This window comes from Theropithecus gelada, chromosome 1 (genome assembly GCF_003255815.1).
Source record: "Theropithecus gelada isolate Dixy chromosome 1, Tgel_1.0, whole genome shotgun sequence".
NCBI classification, from domain to species: domain Eukaryota; kingdom Metazoa; phylum Chordata; class Mammalia; order Primates; family Cercopithecidae; genus Theropithecus; species Theropithecus gelada.
Window position 1 is genome coordinate 34,584,234 of NC_037668.1, and position 24,159 is coordinate 34,608,392.

Sequence of the window (24,159 nt, forward strand, 5' to 3'; positions counted from 1 at the left end):
GATTCAAGTCTATGTCAACAAGTGTGATGGCACTTGTTTAAGGGGCTCTTCGTGTAGGAAGAGATCAAATGGCTTCCGTCTCCATATGGGACAGCAAAGAGGGGGTACAAGGTTCAGCTGGGCATGACGGGGGAGCCACTGCCACCCCACACGTGCCCAGCGGGGCCCAGCTCTACCTCCCACACCGCCTGCCTCCTTCGCTCCTCTCCACCATGCAGCGCCTGCTGGGGTTGAGGCCTGTGCTAGAGATGCTGCGGTGTCAACACCCAGTCCTGCCTTGGGGACATCAAAGCCAGCATGGGAGACAGACAAGCAAGGGCCACAATGACCCTGCGGGGCCCATGCCATGACCCTGATAGGAACAGAGGCCCAGGGTGAGGCATGAGAAGAGCAGCCAAGCCCTGCGGAGTCCCTGCCACCTGCAGACCCCACCCTGAACGTTCTGTGCACCGCCCACCACCCTGGGGGGCATCCCTCTCCTCTAGAAGTCACAGGGAGGGGGATGGAGCCTGGATCAGTCGGTCAGACACAGCGAGCCAAGAGCAGACCAGAGAAGAGCAGCTGGAAAAACTCCCAGACGCCCACATCCCCAGACCCCGAGAGCACAGTGCAGCTGAAGCAGCAGAGGAGTCGCGCTTCTCAGGGGTCAGCAACTGCTGGAGAGGATGAGGCTATAAGACAGGAAGCCCCGGGGGTTCAGCCATGTCAGGAATCCAGGGGGAAAGCAGCTATGTGGCACTCAAGAAAAGTGGGGAAATCTCAGAGACTCAGGGCCTGCAAAAATGATGCCACATCCTCTCCCAGCTCCGCCCCATGGCCTGAGAGGAGAAGTCTCAGGACACCATGGAAGTGTGTGAAACTGGCCCCAGGCCTTGGCCCAACAGTTGCTATGGGGTCCCCTTCATACAATGGAGAAGGCTTGGGAAGAATCCCAGGGAGGACGAGTGAAAGAATCCATGGATTAAGGTTTTAGTATACAAGGAGAATGGAAAACAACAATTAGTAAAAGAGATTCTAATTTTCATTAGAATGAGAAAAGCATGACACATGTCACTGACCTTAGGAATCAGGTCACCCTACATGCCCCAGTCATTCGCGTATCCATTCATTCATCCTCAACCCACCTCGGATGTACCTGCCCTCACCACATTTACCACATGGAAGGAGATGAAGTGACACTGCCTGGTAGGTCAGTTTGCAGGAGAAATAGATAACTGAGTTTGATCTTAAGAGCTTCCTGAGCAAACAACTAGCATTATAGAATTCAGACAGTGAAAAATCTTTTCCTTTTAAGAAACAGAGAATGCAGCACTATTTTTTAATTAGTGAACAAAGAAGGCCAACCAAGTCCTGCACAGGACAGCGCCCACTCCTTCCAAGCAGACAGACGCTGGAAGTGTGACTTGTCCCGTGAGGGACGCAGCACCCACTGTGCCTGTCCTTCAGGAGAGCCACTACCTTCATCTGGACGGCGGCAGATCCGATGAGCAGCAGGGAGTCTCCATCCCAGACGTCGATCTGCAGGGTCTGCACGGCGAGGTAGTGGGCGAAGCAGCGCCGCTCACCTGGCTTCAGGAACCCAGGGCCCACCATGTACCTCAGTTGGAAGCCAGGAGACCCTGTCAAAGAGGCCCCAAAGGAGGCCAAAAGTAATTGGAGTCATTCATCATCTTTACACTTGGAAGAGATTTCGGCTCTGGTCATGATTACTAATTTCTGCTTCTGTCATAGCTACAGTTAATAGACACATTAATCAAAAACATCATAAAATATCCAAATTAACAGAATGAAGAGTCATGTTCAGAAGAACTACATTTCTTTCCCATAGAAACAATCAGCTCCTCCCAAAATAAGATTTATGGTTTCACCAAGTCCTTGTAATAGCCTATGATGGATGGGAACAAATGTCCTTTTGAGGCTGGCTGGGGAGTTTATTATTCTGGGCACGCAGAATTTAAGAAAAAATGTAGTCTACATCTGCTGTCAAAACTGGCATGTTCACACACACAGGCAGAGCTCAAACCGACATCAGGCTTAGAAATAATGTGTGAGACAGCCAGCAGCCCCTCTCCTGGCCCTAAAGCAGGACTGCACCTGCCCCATGGGTATCCCGGGCTCCTCCTGTGGGGTATGCCCTGGTCATCAGGCTAAGAGATGGGAACTGGACTGCGGCCCCTGCCTTCATCTTCTTGAAGTGGCATTATCATTAATTCTAAATTGACAAAAATGCCATTGGAACCATCTTTAGTTAAAGTTCGAGGAACAGCAATGCTGGGAAGAATTTCAAAACAACATTATCTCTCTTTCTATCAATAATGGCGACAACATTCCCACAGCCCCCAATGAGCAGAGGAAGGAATGAATGTTTACTCAGTACCTCCAGTGCCAGGCCCCAAGCCAGGCTGAAACTTGGCCACAGGTCCTCTCCACCCAGGCTCCAGCCACCTCAAGCCCCACAGGATGACCACAGACCACATCCCATCCGCATTTCTCAAGACCAAAGGACAAGGAGAGAGCACAATGTGTCAGGACAGGGGACTGAGGGGGAGTGAAAAGTGTAGGGCCCAGGGTGGGCCCCAAGGAGGTGGAGCAAAGACCCACTGCTCAGGCCCGGCACTGGCCACAGCAGGAGCTCACGGGGGCATCTTGGGGCAGAAAGGCAAGTAAGGAATCTGGACGAAGACCAAGGAGGAGATGGCAATTAACATCACCCAAGGGCAGGCATGTCCCCAGTGTGGCACCTCAGAGATGATCAGCCACACGGCCCCCACCCCTGCCCTGGCCCCACCTATCCTGGACTGTGGCATCTAGTGAGAGATCAGGACACACCCATGCACAGATGGGAGCCTGGTGGCACTTCTTGCAGGGGCAGCAGGCCCTGGAACAAAGACCCATGAGCACCAAAGCCTAGCTCAGGGCACAACCTGCACTGACCTGGGCTGCAGAGGAAGGAGTTGCCCAAGCCCTCCCTCCATACTGGCCACGCCTTTGCAGGCCAACTCCCCAGTGATACCCTGGGTACGCTGCAACCCTACCTCAGCCTCTCCCATGCCACAGACCCTCCTAGAGCTCTAGGCACTTGATCCAACGGGACCCTCTGTTTTGTCTCCCGGGGAGCTCCTTCCAACGTCCTGCTGGGCCGGCCCCTGCTCCATCACCACTATACCCCAGTACTGCCAGGGCCTTTCAATGCCACCATTAATTCATTCACTCAGCAAATAAATGACTGCGCCCCCGCCATGCGGGAGGCCCTGCACAGGGTAGTGCTGGGAGAACTGGACAAGCAGGGCCCCACCCTTAAGGAGCTCAGGGTCTCAAGGACAGAGACACTGATCCCAGAGCTGACAGCATGCTGAGAGCTCTTGGAGTGGGCGGCAGGGGGTGGCGCATGCTAGGCAAGGGGCCATCCTGGTCTGGGCTCCTCTGACCAGCCTCCCAACTCTCCCCACCGCAGCCTCAGACCTTTCCCCTCCCTGTCTAGCTGGGACAAGAGGCTCCTCCGTGGCCATCCCTGAGGTCTAAGCTCCCCACAGTCCACCCTATGTCATTTCCATCCCACTCAGAAGTAAAGGAAGCCAGCCTCCAACTAAACTAAGAAGACTACCGGGGCAGTGGCGCTGTCCTCCCCAAGCCCACCTCCTGCGTCCCCGTCACAAACACCGCGCCCCAGCCTGGATAGAATCCTCACTGCTTCTGGGGTTGAGGAAACAGAAAACATAGTAATGGTAGAAACTAACCACTCTCCATTCAAAGGCAGATCCAGGCAATGATGAATGAGTAACAATCTAGAAGACCAGAGTAGCCAACTCCCACGGTGGCAGGGATGCGGGGTGCAGGGATTCATCTTAACGCAGCACCCCAGTGACAGAGAAAACAACTTTTCAAATGTATTTGGAACATTAATATAAACTAACCATATATTAGGCCACAAAAAACTACGCTCCATAAAGTAGAAATAATACAAATAACATTCTCTGAACATAATGCAATAAGCTAGAAATTAATACACTAGCCTGGGCAACATGGCGAAACCCCATCTCTACAAAACACACAAAAGTCGCCTAGGCATAGTGGTGCATGCCTGTAGTTCCAGCTACTCATGAGGCTGAGGCCCATCGCTTGAATACAGGAGATGGAGGTTGCAGTGAGCTGAGATCGCGCCACTGCACTCCAGCCTGGGCTACGGAGCAAGACCCAGTCTCAAAAAAGAAAAAAAAACAACGAAAAAAGGTAAAATTTTTTAAGAAACAAATTTGCAAAGAAATAACTTTCTGTCAAAGGGCAAACACAATCGAAAAAGATTTCCTGGAAACAGTAATAATGAAAACACTACTTATTAGTATCAACAATCATAAGGCAGTAATCACAGGAAAATTCATAGCCTTGAATCCTGTATATCCATACAAACAAAGAATTAAGATAAATGAATTAAGCAGCTCAAAAAAAAAAAAAATAGGGAAATAGTAAAGTATACCAAAAATCAAGGAGAAATGAGAGGACAGTAAAGATAAACACAAAATTTAATCAAATAGAAAACAAAACAATAGCAAAACCCACATGACATAAACTTTAAAACTCTTCAGAAAGACGCACAGTGGAAATGAACAGATGGAAAGGCAGTCTTCTCCGGGACCATCATCTCCTAGCTCTTGGGTGTAAATTCTCCCCATGTGATGGAATGCCCACAAGGATCCCTAAAAAGTCCTTATGGAAAACTAAATAAGCACGAATACCCAGGAAAACCCTGCAAGGAAGATCAACGTGGTGAGAGCTCAGCTTGCTAGAAATTCAGGCAATGAAAGAGGCTCTGACTGAAGGCACAGTCCCAGTGCCCACAGACACAGCCTAGTGCAGAGGACGCAAACCGCAGATCGAGGCCAAGCTCAGCACAGATATAAGAAATCGTTTTTATGTTTTTAATGAGTTGTAAACAAAAAGAAGAAAATGTGACAGACAACACAAGCGGCCCAGGAAGCCTAAAATATTTACTAGCTGGCCCTTAACAGAAACAATTTGGGCCAAGTCTAATGGAACAAATTAGAAAATACAGAAATAACCCCAAATGCATGAAGAATGTTGGTCCATGATGATGGTGGCTCTCAAGTCACCAGAAAACAGACAGGTTTTTATCAACAGGCATGGGGTCTGCAGGATAGACATGGGAGACAAAAAATAAAAAAATAAAATTTCTGAAAAAAAATTTACCACTTTTTTTATTTTTGTGTTTATGTCTAAACATAAATAAAACCTGCAAGTCCAAGAACATGAGCCTAAATCGCTCTGTAAAGCGGGAGAGGAGAAAGCCTTTCTGTCTATGACTCAATAATTCAGAAGCAAGAAAAGACTGATACATTCGACTACATTTTTAAAAACCCTTTTATATAGCAAAGCCCACCATAAGCAAAGTAAAAAGACAAATGAAAAGTAGGAAAACACATTTGCAATTATTACTGTATCACAAAGGTTCTTCTCCCTAATAAGAGCTCCCCAGAACAGAAGACGAAATAGACTAAAAACATGATAGAATAATGGGAAAAGATATGAATAAAAGTTTGGAGATAAAGACAAATACAAAAGATACTCAACTTGACTCATCATAAAATAAACGAAAATTAAAACTGCACTAAGGGCCAGGCGTGGTGGCTCACACCTGCAATCCCAGCACTTTGGGAGGCCAAGGTGGGCGGATCACGAGGTCAGAAGTTCAAGACCAGCCTGGCCAACATAGCGAAACCTCATCTCTACTAAAAATACAAAAATTAGCTGGGCATGGTGGCTCATGCCTGTAATCCCAGCTACTCAGGAGGCTGCGGCAGGAGAGTCACTTGAACTCAGGAGGTGGAGGTTGCAGTGTGCCAAGATTGCGCCACTGCACTCCAGCTTGGGCAACAGAGTAAGATTTCATTTCAAACAAAACAAAACAAAATAAAAAAACTGCAGTAAGATGGACTTCACATCTATGAGACTGTAAAGCTACCAGCCATTAACGCCCCATCGTGACAGCGAGCAAGAGGAAACCGGCAGCCCCGGGGATTGCCAGTGGAGCCCCAGGCGGCGGCACCCGGCACAAGGTGTGGGGCAGTGTCTGTCAATACCAATGAAGCCTATGATTCCATAATCCCCTTTCCAGAACCAGAAAGAACTAACTGCTGAGACAGCGAAATACTGGAAATGATGCAAATGTCTATTAGGGTGGTTGTGCTGAGTAAACAGCAGCAAAACCACCCCACAGAGCATGACGCAGCTACCGTAGAAACGAGCACAGCTGACATCTGTGCAGCCCACAGAGCATGACGCAGCTACCGTAGAAACAGGCACAGGTGATGTCTGTGCAGCCAAACTTGGGCTATGACGTTAACTGAAAAAAGCAGGGAGCAGAAGAGTGTATTTGGTACGTTATCACTGAATTAGAAAACAGGGAAAATAAAATGTAAATGTTTGCTTATTTTTAAAAAAACAAATCAATAAAAACACTGGAAGGATCAGCCAGAAACGAAAAGTCTGGTTACCGTTAGGGGGCTGGGCAGGGGGTGGAGCCCGCGGGGATAAGGGAAGCAGGAGCCCTGAGCACACACTGGACTATGGTGTTCAACTTTCAACCATGTAAATATTCCAAAAAATTTAAATCAAAAAGGAAAGCAAACATAAAATTGAAAACAAATTAAAACAAATGAATCATACTGAATATCAAACTGGAGATAAAAATTATCTCCAGGGCTTTTGGTCACACTAAACCAATTCTACACCCTTGGTGGGACAGAGCCCAAAAGGAACTGTGAAGAACCTGACTTCAGCAGGACACGCACTGTTGACATTAAGTCAACAGTTAACATCAGCAGTGTCATTGGGAAAATGCATTCTATACGTTGTTAGGCAAAATAAATAAGTAAATACATGATGAGAAACCATGATTTTCCGTGTAAGAGAGATACAAATAATATAAGGAAATTTATGAGAAAAATTCTAAATCTGACTTAGGAAGATCAACATGAACTCACGTTTCAACATTCCCCCAGCTCTTCCCGGCAAAAGGCTTTGAAGCAAGAAGACTCAGAATCAAAGCACCTCATATCCTTTTCCTTTTTTTTTTTTTTTTTTGAGACGGAGTGTCGCTCTATTGCCCAGGCTGGAGTGCAGTGGTACGATCTCGGCTCACTGCAAACTCTGCCTCCAGGGTTCACGCCATTCTCCTGTCTCAGCCTCCCAAGTAGCTGGGACTACAGGCGTCCACCAAAACGCCCAGCTAATTTTTTTTGTATTTTTAGTAGAGACGGGGTTTCACCGTGTTAGCCAGGATGGTCTTGATCTCCTGACCTTGTGATCCACCCGCCTCAGCCTCCCAAAGTGCTGGGATTACAGGCGTGAGCTACCACGTCCGGCCAGCACCCCATATCCTGATCTCCGAAACGTCATGTCCATTCAGACGGACCAAGCTCCACAGAGAAATGGGCCCTGGCTGGCGGCAGGGAGAACACAAGATAAGCCTGGAACCGACACTGCTCCAGAAAGCAGGAGGCGCTCAAAGGCCAATCAGAGTGGGTGAAAGGCCGGAAGGGCTCCTGGAATAATAATGAGTGCAATCTGGCCCATCGATGAAGATGCAGGAGGCCACAGCCACACTCCAAAGACAAAGGAAAACAGCCAGATACCTAACGCTGGGATCGCCACTACTGGGCTAACTATTCCACCGACTTCTCACTCTGAAAACCGGCAATTAAAGGGAAAGAATTAAACCTTTGTCTTTTTGGCGCACATATCTTTTTGGAGCACGTATCTGTAGTTCATCCCCTGTCAGTAGGGAAAGTTCTTTTTTAACAAAGAATGTGAGCTAATAAAGGCAGAGCAGACCAAATGATAGAATTAGACAAACTACCATTTCGAAAACACCAATTAAATAACTGACGCAAGCAAAACTCGGCCCAGGCTGTTACAACAAGAGGTGGGAGGTTGCTGGGGACCAGATATTTCCACGAAGAAAAAAAATGGCCCAAGGAATTCTTCAGTCAGTTCAAAGGGAAAAACTCTCTTTCTACAGGAGAAACCTGGGGGTGGGCATCTTAACCAAGCGACCAAATCGGCGTCGTAACGAGATGGTCTGGCACTCGCGCCTCCTGAGGTGGTGGGCTGTGAAGCACACAGCACTGACAATGAAGTGTTCATGCTGAGATCCAGAATCAAACTGAGCTTTCGGCCCTCGCTCCCAGCGTTCAAGAACTACAGGGATAAAGCAACAAGTTCAACAACAGGAAGAAGCAACCAGATAAGCACGGAACACGGGACGTTCTGCAAGACAGCTCATTTGGTCTCTCTCGAAAGCCAGTGTCACTGGAAAAGAATGCAGGTGACTACCAGATTAAAGCGATAATCAAAAATACAATACAGGAACCTGGGCTGGATCCCAGATCAAATAAACATACATGGGGGACAAATGGGGAAATGGTACTATGAAATTTGTATTATCTTAAATGTGATACTAGAATTGCACATATATAAAAGGGTACCCTTATTTTTAAGAGATGCACGTTGCTTATTTAGAGGTAGAGTGTTACCATGCATGTCTACAACTTACTTTCAAATAATTCAAGATAAACAGTTAAGCAACATTCCAAAATATGGCACGGTTTCTGCAGGTGGGGACATAGGGGATTAGGGCTCTCGCAGAGGGCCCAGGAAAGAGGAGACCCACTAAGCAAGACATGGCGAGGCCGTGCTAGGTGGCCCGGAGCAGGACTGGAGGCTGGTCTGATGGAGATGCCTCTCGGCTGGGAGAGACCAGGGAGGGGAAATGGACTGGCGTCCTTCAGAAGAACAGATACTCTTGGCTGATCCAAAATTCAGTGACTTCAGCTCTCACACGGAAGAGGGCCCCACGAGACAAAAACACCAAGAGAAACATGTTAGGAAGCAAAAGGCCAGGACAGGAGCAAAGAAAGCAAAAAGGGTCGAAGGCACCAAGCCCAGGGCCGAGGAGGGAACCAACGCACGCGGGGGAGACCATGCCCTCAGCAGAGCCTCCCGAAAGGTGCAGGAGGAAGAGGTGATGAGAAGAAAGGCCACTCACAGCTCCGAACACCCAAAAACGGAGCAAACCACTCTCGGGAGCCCTGGGCTCCTCCAGGCCCACGGGCGTGGCTGCGGGAAGCTTCAGTTCAGGAGGACCAGTGTGCAGGGCCTTGGCACGCCCCCCAACGGCTTTGCCAGGAAGACAGCCCCGCCTCAGATGCCACTCTCTTAGTGGATCTTCCTCCCGATCAGGACGAGGCAAAGGCCTGGGAAGCTGGAACCAAGGCGTTCTCCCATCTACCCTCATTCACTCAGACACCCGAGTCTCTGGCAATGTCAAATTTTGGATTCTGAGAGCATAATTTTCCTTAGGACAACGATTCAGGGGCTGGGAATTGGCTTGTCTAAATTTGGTGGGTATGGGGCCAGTGCTTTAAAATCCTACATGTCCTATTAACTCTGGTGACGGGCTATGGAAAGAATGCCTATCAATTCAAACACACACATGCATACACACACACACACACACACACAGACAACACACTAGAAAATGGGCAGGGGGGGACCTGAACACATGCCTCATGAACGACGATACCCCCGAGGCCAGCAGGCCTGTGAAAGACACTCAGTATCACCAGGGAAGCTCCGACCACCAGATGCCTCCACATCAGGATGGTTCAAAGAAACAAAGAAAACCAGTGATCACCATGTGACTGGCGAGGGCATGGCGCTGTCTGGGCTGCTGGGCTCCCGCTGATGGATGTGGAAGCTGGCACAGCACAAGGGAAACCTGCCTGGCAGATCCATTAAACCTAACAACAGGTGCTGCTCCACAACCCAGCCGATCACTCCCAGGCACATCTCCAACACGACGGCCCGCGCGCACCAAAAGCACACTCGCAGCAGCATTACGCAAAAGAGCCAAAAACTAGAACCCATTCCATTGCCTATTTGAATGGAGAAGTATCACAGAATCACCAGACACTGGGTTTCTCTACAGCCAGGAAAATGGAAATGCTACTGCTATAGACACAACAGGGACCTCACAGACAAGAGGCCAGCAAAAGAAGTGGGATTCAAAACAGAACATAAAACATGATCCCACCGAAGTCCAAAAAAGGGGGCAAAATTGATCTACGGTGGCGGAATTCAGAAGGGTGGTTCCCTTGGGGGAGGTGAAGGACTGGGGTGAGGGAGGCCTCTGCATCCTGTTCCAGAGCCCCTTCCGGGCTGGGAGGTGGTTACGCAGATGTGTTCACTTGGTAAAATTTGTACCTTTTATAAAAATTAGCTCAAAATGGATCACAGACCTAAATGTGAACCACAAAACTATACAACTCCTAGGAGATAACACAGAACAAAATCTAGGTGACCTCAGAGATGGCTTTTCAGATACAACCCATGCACAATCCATGAGAGAAATAACTAATGAGCTGGACTTCATTAAAATGAAAAACTTCACTCTGCCAAACATCCTGGTAAGAGAATAAAAAGACAAGCCATAGATCGGGAAAAAAATTTGCAGAATACGTATCTGATAATGGACTTGCATCCAAAATGTATACAGATACCCGTTCAGGTATCTGAGCAGAAATCTCAGGGAGGAAGATGTACAGAAGGCAAATACGCACGAGAAGATGTTCCACATCATATGTCACTAGAGAACTGCAAATTACAACAACAAGACACCACTGTACGGCCTGCTAGAGCAGCTAAAATCCCAACCACTGACAAGACCAAATGCTGGTGAGGATACGGAGCACCAGAACCCTCATTCACTGCTGGTGGGAACGCAAAAAGGCCCAGCCACTTTGGAAGACAGTATGGTGATTCCTAACAAAACTAAACATACTCTCACCACATGATCCAGCAACCACACTCCTTGGTATTTACCTGTGAGTTGAAACATTATGTACACACAAAACCCCGTACACAAATGTTTCTAACAGCTTTATTCAAAATTGCCAAAAACTGTAAACAACCAAGATGCCCTTCAAGAGGTGAATGGAAAAATAGGCTGTGGCACGTACGTGCAATGAAGTGTCATTCAGCAATCCAAGAAATGACTGAGCGAGATATAAAAAGCCATGGAGGAACTTTAAATGCACAGTGCTGGAAGAAACCAGTTTTGAAAAGCTGCGAACTATGATACCAGTTGTATGACGTTCTGAAAGAGGTAACATGGAAACAGTCAAAAGAACAGCAGTGCCCGGGGAGGAGGGGAGGGCTGAATAGGTGGAGCGCAGGGGGGTGGAGGGCGATGAAGCTATTCCGTATGATCCATCATGGTGGATCCACGATGTCATGTATTTGTCAAAAATCACAGACTGTATAATGCAAAATGAACTTTAGCGTAAACTATGAGTTTAGTTCATAATACTTTTTAATATTGGTTCACCAATTGTAACAAATGTGTCGCACAGCAGGTATGGTGGCTCACATCTGACATCTCAGCACTTTGGGAGGCTGAGGCAGAAGGATCACTTGAGCCAAGGAGTTCAACACCAGCCTGGCCAACATGGCAAAACCCCATCTCTATAAAAACTACAAAAAAGCATTAGTTGGGCATGGTGGTGCATGCCTGTGGTCCCAGCTACGTGGGGGCTGAGGTGGGAGGATTGTTTGAGCCCAGGAGGTAGGGGTTGCAGTGAGCCATGATTGTGCCACTGGAGTCCAGCCTGGGTGACAGAGTAAGATCCCGTCTCAAAAAAAAAAGAAAAAAAAACCTGAAAAAAGAACGTGTCACACCAACGCAAAATGTTAATAATAGGGGAAACTCTTGGAGGGGGAGGTCCTATGGGAACTCTCTGTACCAGCTACTCAATTTTTCTGTAAACCTAAAACCGATCTAAAAACATAAAATTATTAATTTTTTAAAATAATAGAACCATGCACTGGCAATCTGTGCTCTTTACCATATGCATGTTATATAGTTCAACAACAACAACAAATACCTTTTAAGTGAGGTTTATGAGAGGCTCAGTCCTGAACTGATGCAACTCCCAAGGCCCTAGGGAACCGTGCCCGTCCAGGGAGAACCCTCCCGCAAGCTGCGGCTGCTGAAGGAAGCCCAGACCTGCCCAGGCAGAGACTCAGCTACGTAAGAAATGGAAATCAGTCGGGTGGGGTTTTTTTGGACTTCAACTTAAGAATTTTGGACTTTGAATTTTAATTCATAATGACAAGAAAATTTGATTTTGGAGTTTCATTTCTTTGGACTTCAACCTGCAAGGAAATTTAATTTGGGGACTTTAATTCCTCTCTGGGAAATTCATCATGGAAAGGGGTTTATATTCAAGTCAGGAGCATCTCTAAGTGGTTGGCCTTTTTTATTGAACGATCTCAATGCTATCATTTAACTTCACTGCAGAGCCTCTGATGAGCTGTGCTGGATGAAATGACTGGATGGAATTTGGAATGGGAAACAGAGTAGGGAATGAGTCTTCAGCAGTGGGTACAGAGGAGCCTTGAGAGCAATGCATTAATCCAATCCATTTTACAGCCTTCTGGGGACATCAGTTGGACTGCCTACCGAAGGCCTCAGGAGAATTGAAAAAGGAAAGGTGGTTGGCTTAGTTGAAGTGATTCAGGAAGGTTGGAACCGCCCTGGTGGTGACCAGCCCCCTCCCCGCAAAGACAAAGGCCACACCCCTGGTTTAGTAATGATGAAGGCCAATGAGTTGAGAAAACCAAACCCCGGAAATGTTGCAGGAGCACAGAAATGTTGTAGGAGCATGCCCTTCCCTGGCTTCACACCTCCATGCAAAGGAGCCTCCTGTAGCCTCTCTCTGCCCAGCCCCCGTGCCTCTCAGGGCGAGAGCAGCTCAACTGACTGGGGATGGGGAACAGACTAACTGAGCTAACGAACTAGGCTGCTCACTCCTCCTCCCCACTCTCTTCTTTTCAGATCTGCCCACAGGAGAGAATGCAACAGTCCGAGATGTGCTTCCAGGCATGCAGAGAGGCGAGGGCTCACCCCAGGTGCAAAGCCCGCTGCTGTCTGGCCAACTTCCACCTGCATCAAAGGCTATCCACATTGGTGGCTGGCACCAGTGGGCACGGCTGGCTCTCAGACCAACCAAGTCCTACACCCTCTTTATCATGAATAAATGCATGATCAAGATAGTGATATTTTCATCTCCGCCATCTGCCTCTCTTGACTGACTGTGCCCATGGACAAGAAACAAGAAGCATGCCCTGTTGTACCTGGTGACCCTGGTGCCCAACTGTTTGGCTGACCTGTTCTATTGTTTTGTCTTCTGAGCATTTACACTCATCAAATTTTTTTCCTTCTACTTTTATTGGGTTTGTTCTGTCTTTTCTCCCCCCAAACTTCTTAAGTTGAACAATTAAAACAATATCTGAAAGTGTACTTTTCTTCTTCACCAACACAGGCATTTAAAACTGTAAATTCCCCTGTATTTACAATTTTACTTGCATCTCCTAAGTTTTGATATGCAATATTATTTTGTCATTCAGTTTTAAATAATTAGGCATTTCTATTTGAGGTCTTCATTGACCCATGGAATAATTAGAAGCATGTTTTAAAATTAAAAAAAAAAAGTAGTTCAGAGTGGTTGTAGGGGAGGGAGTGACTGACTTCTGATCTTGTGGAATTATGACCAGAGAAAGTTATAAAATTAGATTTTATACCAATTCTCTCAGTATAGGGGATGCCTACTTGGTGAGCTAAAAATAAATATATGAATGATGATCCGTTTTTCTAAGTTTCAAAGTATGCTTTAAAATAATGCATATTCTCTAAATGGGGTATACAGGTTTTCTCAGATCACCTTTTTAAACTGTATTTTATAATATCCTTATTAATTTATTTCTGTTTGATCATCAATCTACTGAGAAGTATGTCTAGATCTCCCATGATTGTGGGGTTTTGCCGATTTCTCCTTATAAGTCCATCAAGTTCTCCTTTTTATCTTGAGGTTACGTATGTTAGAAGTTCGCGGATTCAGAACTGTTTCTTTTCCTAGTGAATTACTTTCTTGGTTATTGTTTAACAGCCCCCTCGATCCCTAGCGCTGCATTTGTTTTGTGTCTCTGTTGTCAGGTGCCATTGTTAGGCTACTTCAATTTGAGGTCAGTACTTCAACATCACTTTTCCCACCTGCCACCTTCTACCTCGAGAGGCAGCAGTGTTTGAGACCCCAGCTGGGTCCCTTATGAGCTGTGTCACTAACCAAGATGGGGAAACTGACCATCAATAAAAATACCAACATGTCAGGCGTGTTTCTATTCAATGTAGCTTCAATTTATTAGTTTACAATGATACCTGAAGAAAAAAAAAGTCATTGGTCCCCATCCTTGAAGGATGCCAGGGAATCATGTAATTACTTCAGAAATTGGCAAATAAAGGGAAGAATCAAGTATTATCCAGCCTTTCCTATACAAACCGCATCTCAATGTAAGCAAAAAGTTGATGTCAGGAAGTTTCTGGTTTTGGAAGCATCCCAGTTAACGAACAAGGGAGGTGTTCTAGAAACAGAACGTCACCACTGCACAAAATGACACAGCAGTGGGCCTAATGGCTGCTGGTGCAACATAAAAAGAAGTAAACAGACGCCAAGGGCACAGCAGAGGTGAAGGAGGTGGCACAAACATCACCCGCTACAAAGAATTCTTGCCAAAACCAAAAACAAAACCAAGCATCTAATCACGCATCTGGATCTAACTCCCAATTGACAGGTAAAGAGGGGACAGAACAACACCTTTATGTTACCACCAGGATGCAAAAACAAAATCCAGACTGTGAGGTGGATGCTCTACAGTACAACGTGGCTTCTTCAATACATAAAAAAGAAACAACAGAGACAGGCACGGTGACAGCAACTGCAGACAGAGACTGAAGAGTCACACTGCTCCACGACCAGTATGGACCTTATTTCTGGACAAACTTAAAAAAATGTTATGAGGTTACTAGCAAAATTGTAACATTGGCTAGATACTTGATGATATTAGGAGTTACTATTTTAGGTGGGAAATACCAATTATGTTTTTCAATAAGAATTCTTAATTTTTTAGATATACATAAGGAAATATTCATACATGAAATTATGTAATGTCTGGGATTTGCTTCAAAACAACCCTGGCTTGGGGGAGGACGCTGGGTTGGGAGGTAGCTAAGAGCTGCTGGGGCTGAGTGTTTGCTGCACTGGTTCACCGTGTTATTCTAATGTTGTATATGTTTTAAACTTTTCATAGTACCACTTTTATAACATTGACAATTTACACACACAATTCAGTACAGAATGTCTCACCTTTGCCACGCACATGAGTACTCACCAGCATCAAAGGTGCCGTCTCTGCTCACAGGCACGAGGATGTGGGTCAGGGCACCAGAGCCGGGCTGGCCGGCCTCATCCAGCTGGACCAGCTGCAGTCGTGGCGTTGTTGCGGGTGGGAAGCGGTAGAACTGGAAGGTGAAATACACAGTCTTTGGCCATGACGTTCCTCGGCAGTCCTGGGCCACTCTGAATCCAAAAACAGCTCTGGGTTAATCGAGTATCCATGGCACAGAACCTGAGGGGTCTGATGTGCATTCGCATAAGGGGATGGTCCAGGCACCTTAGTTGCTGGGGCAACAGTAAAGAGGCTGCCACGGTCACCAACGGAACCGCTTTGCTGTGCTCTCAGCAAGCCGGCCAGACAGCAGCACTCTCGAGTATAAGGACACTCCCGGCTAGAGAAGCTGCCTTCGGAGCTACACTAAGATCTAAGACCTGGACAACACACCATCCACATTTTAATGAAGGACCACAAAAGATGGGGCAAAGCAGCTTTCACAGCATTTAGCATGCCATGGGTGGGTCCTAGCCAAGATCAGATAAAAACTGATGGCACTCCCGAATCTACTAAGACCCGAGCACAGACAGTTCTGCCAGGTCAGAATCTCAGCAGTTTCTCTTCAACACAGGAAATGTGAAAGCCAGATGAGTAACTCAGAATATTCAAGCATTTACCTGCTAAAGGCAAGAAACTGTAGCACCATCTCGTTGCTTTGTAGACAATCCGATTCCTCCTTCTGAAGGTTAAACGTCATGGGGTCTGTAGGGTTGATGGCCTCAGCTGGCTGTTTATTGGCATCCAGAATCTCGGGAAAGCCGGAGGACTGCAGGAGCACCATGGAGGCTCTCGAGGGCTGCCCTGCAGAGCTGAGACACAGAGACTCCTCAGGCAGCCTCCCGGGAAAGGGGGACCCATTGATGCACCACCCTGTGGAACGCCTGGTGTTCACAAGGTCCAACAGTCTGACGACACAGCACGTGCCTGGTTCCATCCCACCCGGAGCCACACCTCACCTCCTGGTCTGTGTTCCCACAACACCACCACCTCACCTCCTGGTCTGTGTTCCCGCAACAACAACACCTCACCTCCTGGTCTGTGTTCCCGCAACAACACCACCTCACCTCCTGGTCTGTGTTCCCGCAACAACAACACCTCACCTCCGGGTCTGTGCTCCCGAACACCACCACCTCACCTCCGGGTCTGTGTTCCCGCAACAACACCTCACCTCCGGGTCTGTGTTCCCACACCACCACCACCTCACCTCCTGGTCTGTGTTCCCACAACAACACCTCACCTCCTGGTCTGTGTTCCCGCAACAATAACACCTCACTTCCGGGTCTGTGTTCCCGCAACACCACCACCTCACCTCCTGGTCTGTGTTCCCGCAACACCACCACCTCACCTCCGGGTCTGTGCTCCCGAACAACACCTCACCTCCTGGTCTGTGTTCCCGCAACAACAACACCTCACCTCCAGGTCTGTGTTCCCGCAACAACAACACCTCACCTCCTGGTCTGTGTTCCCGCAACACCACCACCTCACCTCCGGGTCTGTGTTCCCGCGACAACAACACCTCACCTCCTGCTCTGTGTTCCCACAACAACAACACCTCACCTCCGGGTCTGTGTTCCCGCAACACCACCTCACCTCCTGGTCTGTGTTCCCGCAACAACACTTCACCTCTGGGTCTGTGTTCCCGCAACAACACTTCACCTCTGGGTCTGTGTTCCCGCAACAACACTTCACCTCCGGGTCTGTGTTCCCACAACAACACCTCACCTCCTGGTCTGCGTTCCCGCAACAACAACACCTCACCTCCGGGTCTGTGCTCCCGAACAACACCTCACCTCCTGGTCTGTGTTCCCGCAACAATAGGTGCATGCAAAGGCATGAACGGCAGCTCCTGTAACTGTTCAGCGATGGAAGTTTCCGGGACCAGGCAGGTCTGGCTCAGGTCAGCTTCCAGGTGGGAGATACCGCCCTCCAACGGGAACTCCTGCTGAACAAAACAAGGGCTTTCAAGTGAGGCCACCAACGACCCCAACTCCTAACAACCAACGGTGCCCAGATCTAAGGGGATTCATCGATGAATTGCCTCTGGAGGGTTGCCAGCTCTAGCAAATAAAAATACAGAAGGTTCAATTACACTTGAATTTCAGGTAAACAACAAATAATTTTAGTATAAGTATGTTCCCTGCAATATTTGGGATATACTTATACCAAAAAATTATTTGTTGTTTACCTGAAGTCCAAATTTAACTGGGCATCCTATATTTCATGTGGCAACCCAATTTGTGAGTTGAGAAGCAGTGAGGAAGGAATCCTAATTTTATGAGCAGGTCAGGACTGTGGGAGACATCTGACACCTGAGATGGGAAATTCACATCAAAATATGTTTATAGAATAGAAAGATGAAGCTTCCTCAACACTCCAAGATAAATCGTGGCACCGAGCCCCTGGCTGGTGTGTTTGGACAGTCTTTTGTCCTCACAGCCCCTGAACCTTCCTGTCATTCACTCGTATTCCACCTCTACTCCCCTCCAAGGCCGAGGCAGGCCTCTCAGCGAGGGGCTGGCTTGGGAGTTGGGAATGTGCTCTCTCAAGCTTCATTCCCAGGCTTTCTGTTCCAGTCCAGAGGAAACCAGATCACCCTCACACCATGTCTCAGGCACCAGTAATAAAAAGCTAGGCAAGCTCTTCACAAACACACGAGCCCCAGAGATGCTGTAGATAAGGCAGCAGAGACTCATGGTGCTAGGAGTGTTTTCAAACAAGGAATTAAAAGAAACTATTTTTCCTCAACATAACTCCAGTTAAGACCAGAGATGCGGTTTGCGGGTGAACCAGCTGACTTTGCAAACCAAACTCCACAGGAATTCCCCAGGGCTGGTGGCAACACGGGCCAATCTTAGCCAGGAGCGCACCCTGAAAACAGGATGGGGGGGCTCCACTCACCTCCTTTAGCTGCTGACAGCAAGGAGGGTCCCAGGGTGCTGGGTGCCTGTCTCAGCCTCTGTCTACAGATCCAGCCACACCTTCCTTTTACTTTCATGTACAGACCTAGGGGCAGCTCAGCTTTGTTTTCGTGGATAGATCACAATCTGAATCAAGTGCCGTGGCATGAAGAACTCACGGGCCACATTCTTCTTTGGTCTCCAAGACAGAATGGTGGCAACTGTCTGAGGCCTCAGAGTAAGCAATAACCCCCGCCCAACCCACATCCCAGGGAACCCACAAGGTCTCTGCCACCTAACTGAGGACCAGCACAGCACAAACCCGAAGTGAGGAGCTGTGGAGCCACTCCTTGGTGGAAGGTGAGGCGGGAGGTGGGCAGCACTTACTGCCTGAGTCAGGGAGGCCCGAGAGCCATGGGGTAGCTGTGAAGTAGGCCTGGCCACGCAGTGCTGAGTCGGGGACCGCGGGGAGGCCGCCAGCTGGGAAATCGACAACTGGAAGGAAAGAAAGCACAGGTGAGGGGCTCAGAAACTTGCCAGTCCATCCACAAAGCTCCCAGCATGCACTAGCCACACGGGGGAACGGGGCAGCCCTGGATTCAGCCACGGAAGGGAGTGATGGCTGCAGCCTCCCAGCCAGGGCAGCTCTGAAACCTGGCACCGCTTCTCAAGTTCCTTTATTTAACGACAGAGAGGTGATTCCATGATCTACCCCAGATCATAATATTTGAAAAAGAATATTATTAACAAGGAAAACAAGCAAGAAAGGAGAAAGCATCTCCAGCTACAGGGGCAGCCTGGCCTGTGCCTCTCTGTCCCTTGCCAGCACTGGACTGAGCACCTCCAAGGCCTTGCCAATTCTAGCCGCCTGCACTCCTATCGAACAAACCTCCCTGTTAAGGCAATGACCACCTTGATGCCAAGGGCTGGGGGCCCAGGCACTACTGAAGACACGGATCTCAAACCTGGACTGTAACTCCAGTACACACAGCCAGCATCCGAGACATTCACTGTCAGCAATGATGGCTGGCCCACACCAGGTGCTGGCAGAGAGGCCCCAATGTATGAAGAGGCACTGAGGAACGAATGGGGGGCGGGGTGCATGAAGCACCCCAGAGGACCCTAGCAGCATCTTCAGGGAGCAGAGGAGATCTTTGGGGCCTGCTCAGCTTCCCTCAGACCCCACAAGGTATTGTGACCACTCAGGGTCACATAGAAACTGCTCCAGGGAAAATACCAGGTTGGGCCAGCAGGGAAGCCCAGGAGGCCGTCCACAGACTTGTGCCTTTAGGTGAATCCAGTATTTTTCATTCGTGATCCGGTTTCCCACTGTAGATGACACACTAAAGCTGCTTCCTGGAGACAGCCTTGGATACTGAATTAGTCAACTTTTCTAGAAAGTCAATTTTGAGGGTGATGCTGGCAGACAAAGTCATCAGCAGGAACAAGCCACATCTGACCTCACTCGAACTCACACAGCCAAGGCCAGCCTGGAGCCACAGGTGAGCGCCACGGGTGTCTCAGGACTCCAGAATGGCAGCCAAGCAGGAGCTCAGCTCAGACCGCTGGCGGGCAACTGCCCAGCAGGAAGGAGCCTCTCCTCCCACCCAGGAAGTTCCAGCGCCACAGGGATCTGCGCCGTCGGACATGCAGCTGCCAGCAGCTCGTGGTTCTCAGAGCAGTGCCAGTCTCCACCAGCATTTGTGCCTGGCGGGTGCCCTGGACACCAATAGCTGCCAGGCACCACTCCTGGTGGAGTTAGTCCGGGAGAGCAAAGAGGGTGAGGACCACACCTCGGTGTCTCTCAGAAAAAGCGAAGGCCATCCAGTCCTGAAAGAGCTGCCACCATGAGATGTAACTGCCAGGGAGATGTGGCGATGCCCTATACAGCAACATAGGGGTTGCGAGCAGCAGCTCCACTAAAAGCCCGCACTGGGAGTCAGAACATCAGGGACAGGCTGCACAGACAGGGCAGGAGGGGACACCCCGCCGCCACCAGCAATCCTCCCCAGCCACACAGAAGCACGCAGGGAGCAACTGTGCTTAAGCGGAGACAGAGGGTTTTCTTGCAAGTAATTGACTCTGGAATTCTGAAGGAGGCCGTGGGGGGCCTGGACTTACCCCTGGTCCCACAGGCGAGTCCTGCAGGGCAGCAAGACCTCGAGGTGCTGGCGCTGGCGGGCCTAGGAGGAAGCACAGTGGGGTAAGAGAGGGAATGTGTCAGCCTGTGTGGGGGGCGGTGGGCCCCTGGACCCCCAGGCAGTCAGGTCTCCACAGGCCTCACCACCTTGTCTGTAACGGGGCGGCCGCTGGTTACTGCTCAGGATCAACAGCAGCGACAGTGCCACCCAAAAGCGTCGCTGTCTCTCTAGAGCCTTGGCATGCACCGGCAGCCAGGAGAGGGGGTGCAGCCGGCCTCGTCCTCGCGGTATGCATCCCTTGTTCTTCCTAGGCCAGGAGGTCTCACAGCACGGAGTGCCTGGCGCTCCCTAATGCGCTTCTCCTCACCTGTCATCTTTGCATCTTCCCTGCCCGGAAGAGCTGGAGTCTGAGGCTGCCCTGGTCTTGCAGCTCCCTGACTCAGGCTGTCTTGTTAACTGAGAAGCTCCTGAGCAGGAGCTGCCAACCTGGCTCGCAGCCTCGCAAACGCCCACTAAGCACAAGCTGTCCTCCAGGTCCTGCTGAGGATTCTCCATGCGGGCCCGGTAACACTGGGAGGCCCACCTGGGGAGGCAAGGCCAGCCCTTCATGTGGTCCCCCTGGAGCTAGGGACTGAGAACAGCCTTTGCCCTTTATGAGGCCATGGCTGCCTCCCAAGCATCCAGGGGCTGCCCACAGAGCCAGCAGCCTCATCTCAGGGCCACCTGTACCTGCCCAGCCCCACCTCACCCTAGCTGGCATTTGTGCTGCTTCTGCAACCCCTCCCCAGGCCACATGGACACCTCATGGCCCAGCAGCCCCAGGGCACTCAGTCCCTGCACCTCAGCAGGAGGAAGCACCAGCATCACTGGAGTCTCTGAAACCCACCAGGCTTCTTATGGTATTTCACATACACCGCCATCTGCCTTTGCCTGCCATGACACCACCAAGCCAGACCCTAAGCCCATCTTGACGGGGCCACCTCTGCCCACTCAGAGGCCAGGGTGGGAGCCCCGTGCACTGAGTCATCTGCCTGCCTGGCTTCCCTGAGGCCCACAGCCCAGACTCCAGCCCATATCCTGTCCCTGCCTGGCTCATGACAGCCTCCTTCACGGTGACAGGACTCTCCACTGCAGCAGACACCACCACTCCCCATTGGACTTCCAGGATAACCCAGACCTCCGGAGAAATCAGGCTCCCCCATGGCCCTGTCCCACCTCCTGTCACCCCCATGTGGCCCACATCTTGGGCCCAGCAGCTCGCCTTCCCTCCCTCTCCTGTGGCCTCTGCTGCCATGAAGGTCGGGCAAACGAATCTCCTGTATGTCCTGGAATCCTGAATTCCTGCAGCTCACAGCACGGGCCGGCACCCACGGGACCTACGGACCAAGCACACAGCACAGAGGCCTGTGACGTCAAACGCTGGGCGCTCTGGATAGAGACTGCCCAGTCACTTCCTGTTCCACTCTGAATCCCAACAAAACAAAAACAAGGAAAACACTGTTGACCAAGGAGAAACAAACCCAGAAAGCACCGCCCTAACACCAGAGCTGCGCGACCATCGAGCCAATCCCCGCGTGCCTCTCCCAGCAGCTCTCAGAACCCACCCAAGGAGGTGCTTCCCTATCTGCGGGAGCTGGTGGAGACTCTGCTAAGGGCCTGTGGGTGGGTGGAAGGCAGTGGGGGCAAGGCCAGAGGGAGCCCTCAACCCTCAGAGGATCCAACTGCCCAGCCCGGCGGGCACAGCTCCCAGTCCAACCACCTCCTGGGCAGTGCCTACTTGGCCCGCCCAGCTCCTCTGTAACCAGCCACAGTAACATGGCTCCAAGGAGCGCAAAGACTCTGGTTAGAGGAACCTGCCCTTCTATAAATGAGCTCACACACCCAGAGGGAGTTAGCAAATGATCTAGCAAGCTCTGCTTCCCCAGGAAATACCATCTCACTAAAAGCAAAACGCAGATGAGGATTCTGCGGGGACCCAGCTGTCCTCAAAGCCGGTGCCTCTCCCCAGATTCTCTGAGTGCCTCTTACAGTCCATTTCAGAGCTCCGTGCAGCAACCCCCTGCCCACCTCCTCCCAGAAACAGCCTGAAAGATGAGACAGCAGAGCGGCAAGTGCAGTTCCACTCTGCTCCTCCGTAAATGCGAACTCGGAAAACTCCGCAGGCTGATTTTGATAATGAGGACAAACTGCCGGAAATGGCTCCATTATCTTCAGCAGAGACAGCGGGCACTCAGGGGCCAGCTCTCTGCGCCTGTGTGTGTCCTCTCGGGGAGGAAAACCTGGATGAAAAGTTAAACCTTCCAAGCACATCCGAACTTCTCGCATGCACTTTATTTCCCCATCGTCTCAAATTTGCACACAGTGTGGAAAGTTTTTTCAAGTAACTCTTTATATAATGACTTATGCAAATTTTTCTTTCAAGAGAGTAAACCGACCTAAAAGGCCATTTAAAAAGGCCATTAAAGGTGGCCATTTAAAAAGATACCTGGTGGGAAGCCCAGAGCCCCAGGGCCCAAAACACAGATCCATCCAGTGAAGCACAGCAGGAAGAGATATACCAAGGCCACGAAATAACTCAGTTTCGAATCTCTTTGTTTTAATGTTGCATGTGGTTATGGGTTAAGGTGCTTCCCAAACTATACTCTCAGTCCTGCCCAGAGGACAGCATGGCCGCCAGGGAGCACCCGCTGTACTCCAGGCCCCAGGAGTCTCCAAAAACCACGGTGGAGTCTGGGAAGCCTGACTTCCGCCACATAACAGGACTCAGCTGACAAGCATCTGGGTCAGCAAGTGAACCGGGAGCAGCATGCGTGTGCACAGGACACAGGAAGGAGCAGCTGCGGTGAGCAGACGGACGCGCACAAGGCTGTCTGGGGCAGCGCTGCGACAACAGCAAAACATCATCAGACACACCCAGGTGCTCCTGCAAATGGAAGCTACCTCAGCAGAACCTGGCAGATCCTGCGTGGGGCAGGGGAGCAACGGGATAGGAGGAGGCCAGCCAGTGTGTGTGGACCTGGGAAGGCAGCCGGGGCAAGTTAAAAAGTGACTAGAGGCCGGGCGCGGTGGCTCACGCCTATAATCCCAGCACTTGAGAGGCCGAGGCAGGCGGATCACGAGGTCAGGAGATCAAGACCACCCGGGCTAACACAGTGAAACCCCGTCTCTACTAAAAATACAAAAAATTAGCCAGGCGTGGTGGCGGACGCCTGTAGTCCCAGCTACTTGGGAGGCTGAGGCAGGAGAATGGCGTGAACCCAGGAGGCGGAGCTTGCAGTGAGCCGAGATCACGCCACTGCACTCCGGCCTAGGTGACAGCCAGACTCCGCCTCAAAAACAATAAAATAAAAAACAAACAAACAAACAAAAGTGACTAGAGCAGGTTAATTTGCATAGCCATGAAGGAGGGGCCCTCCCACACCAGTGCCTAGGACGGTAACAAGGCAGGAGTCTCTCCAAACCACAGCACTCCAGATCAGGGACACCTGCCTGACAACAAGCCGACTTGCTGTGCTCCCCCAACCCCCGCAACAAGCCTCTGTCCCCAAGGGTCTTTGTTTCTAGACAGCTTACGTAAATGTCTCCTTTTTGGTTTTAAAATCTCTCCTTTGCTCCAAGCCCCCGGAGGCACCTACAGTCTGACCCTGCACACACAGCCCAGGCTACAACACCCTGCTAGCCCCAAAGCAACTTCACTGTGGAGAGTCCGTGCCCGTGGCTCATTTCAGGTTGACAATATTAGAGAGAAAAATGAAAGAAAC

General features: G+C 49.9%; 1 protein-coding gene across 4 annotated transcripts in view; it reads right to left on the minus strand.

The window, feature by feature from the left end:
* Positions 1-24,159, minus strand: part of NPHP4 (nephrocystin 4) — a 135,151-nt gene that overhangs the window by 25,030 nt on the left and 85,962 nt on the right. Inside the window, exons 12-17 of one of the 4 annotated variants that reach the window (XM_025361978.1) lie at positions 20,379-20,440; positions 18,645-18,752; positions 17,151-17,302; positions 15,978-16,169; positions 15,301-15,488; positions 1,459-1,619 (exon numbers count right to left, since the gene is read on the minus strand). In XM_025361978.1, coding sequence (XP_025217763.1) covers positions 1,459-1,619; positions 15,301-15,488; positions 15,978-16,169; positions 17,151-17,302; positions 18,645-18,752; positions 20,379-20,440 — 863 coding nt within the window. The remainder of the gene's footprint in view (positions 1-1,458; positions 1,620-15,300; positions 15,489-15,977; positions 16,170-17,150; positions 17,303-18,644; positions 18,753-20,378; positions 20,441-24,159) is intronic. The other 3 variants (XM_025361987.1, XM_025361996.1, XM_025362005.1) reach the window with 3 other exon arrangements.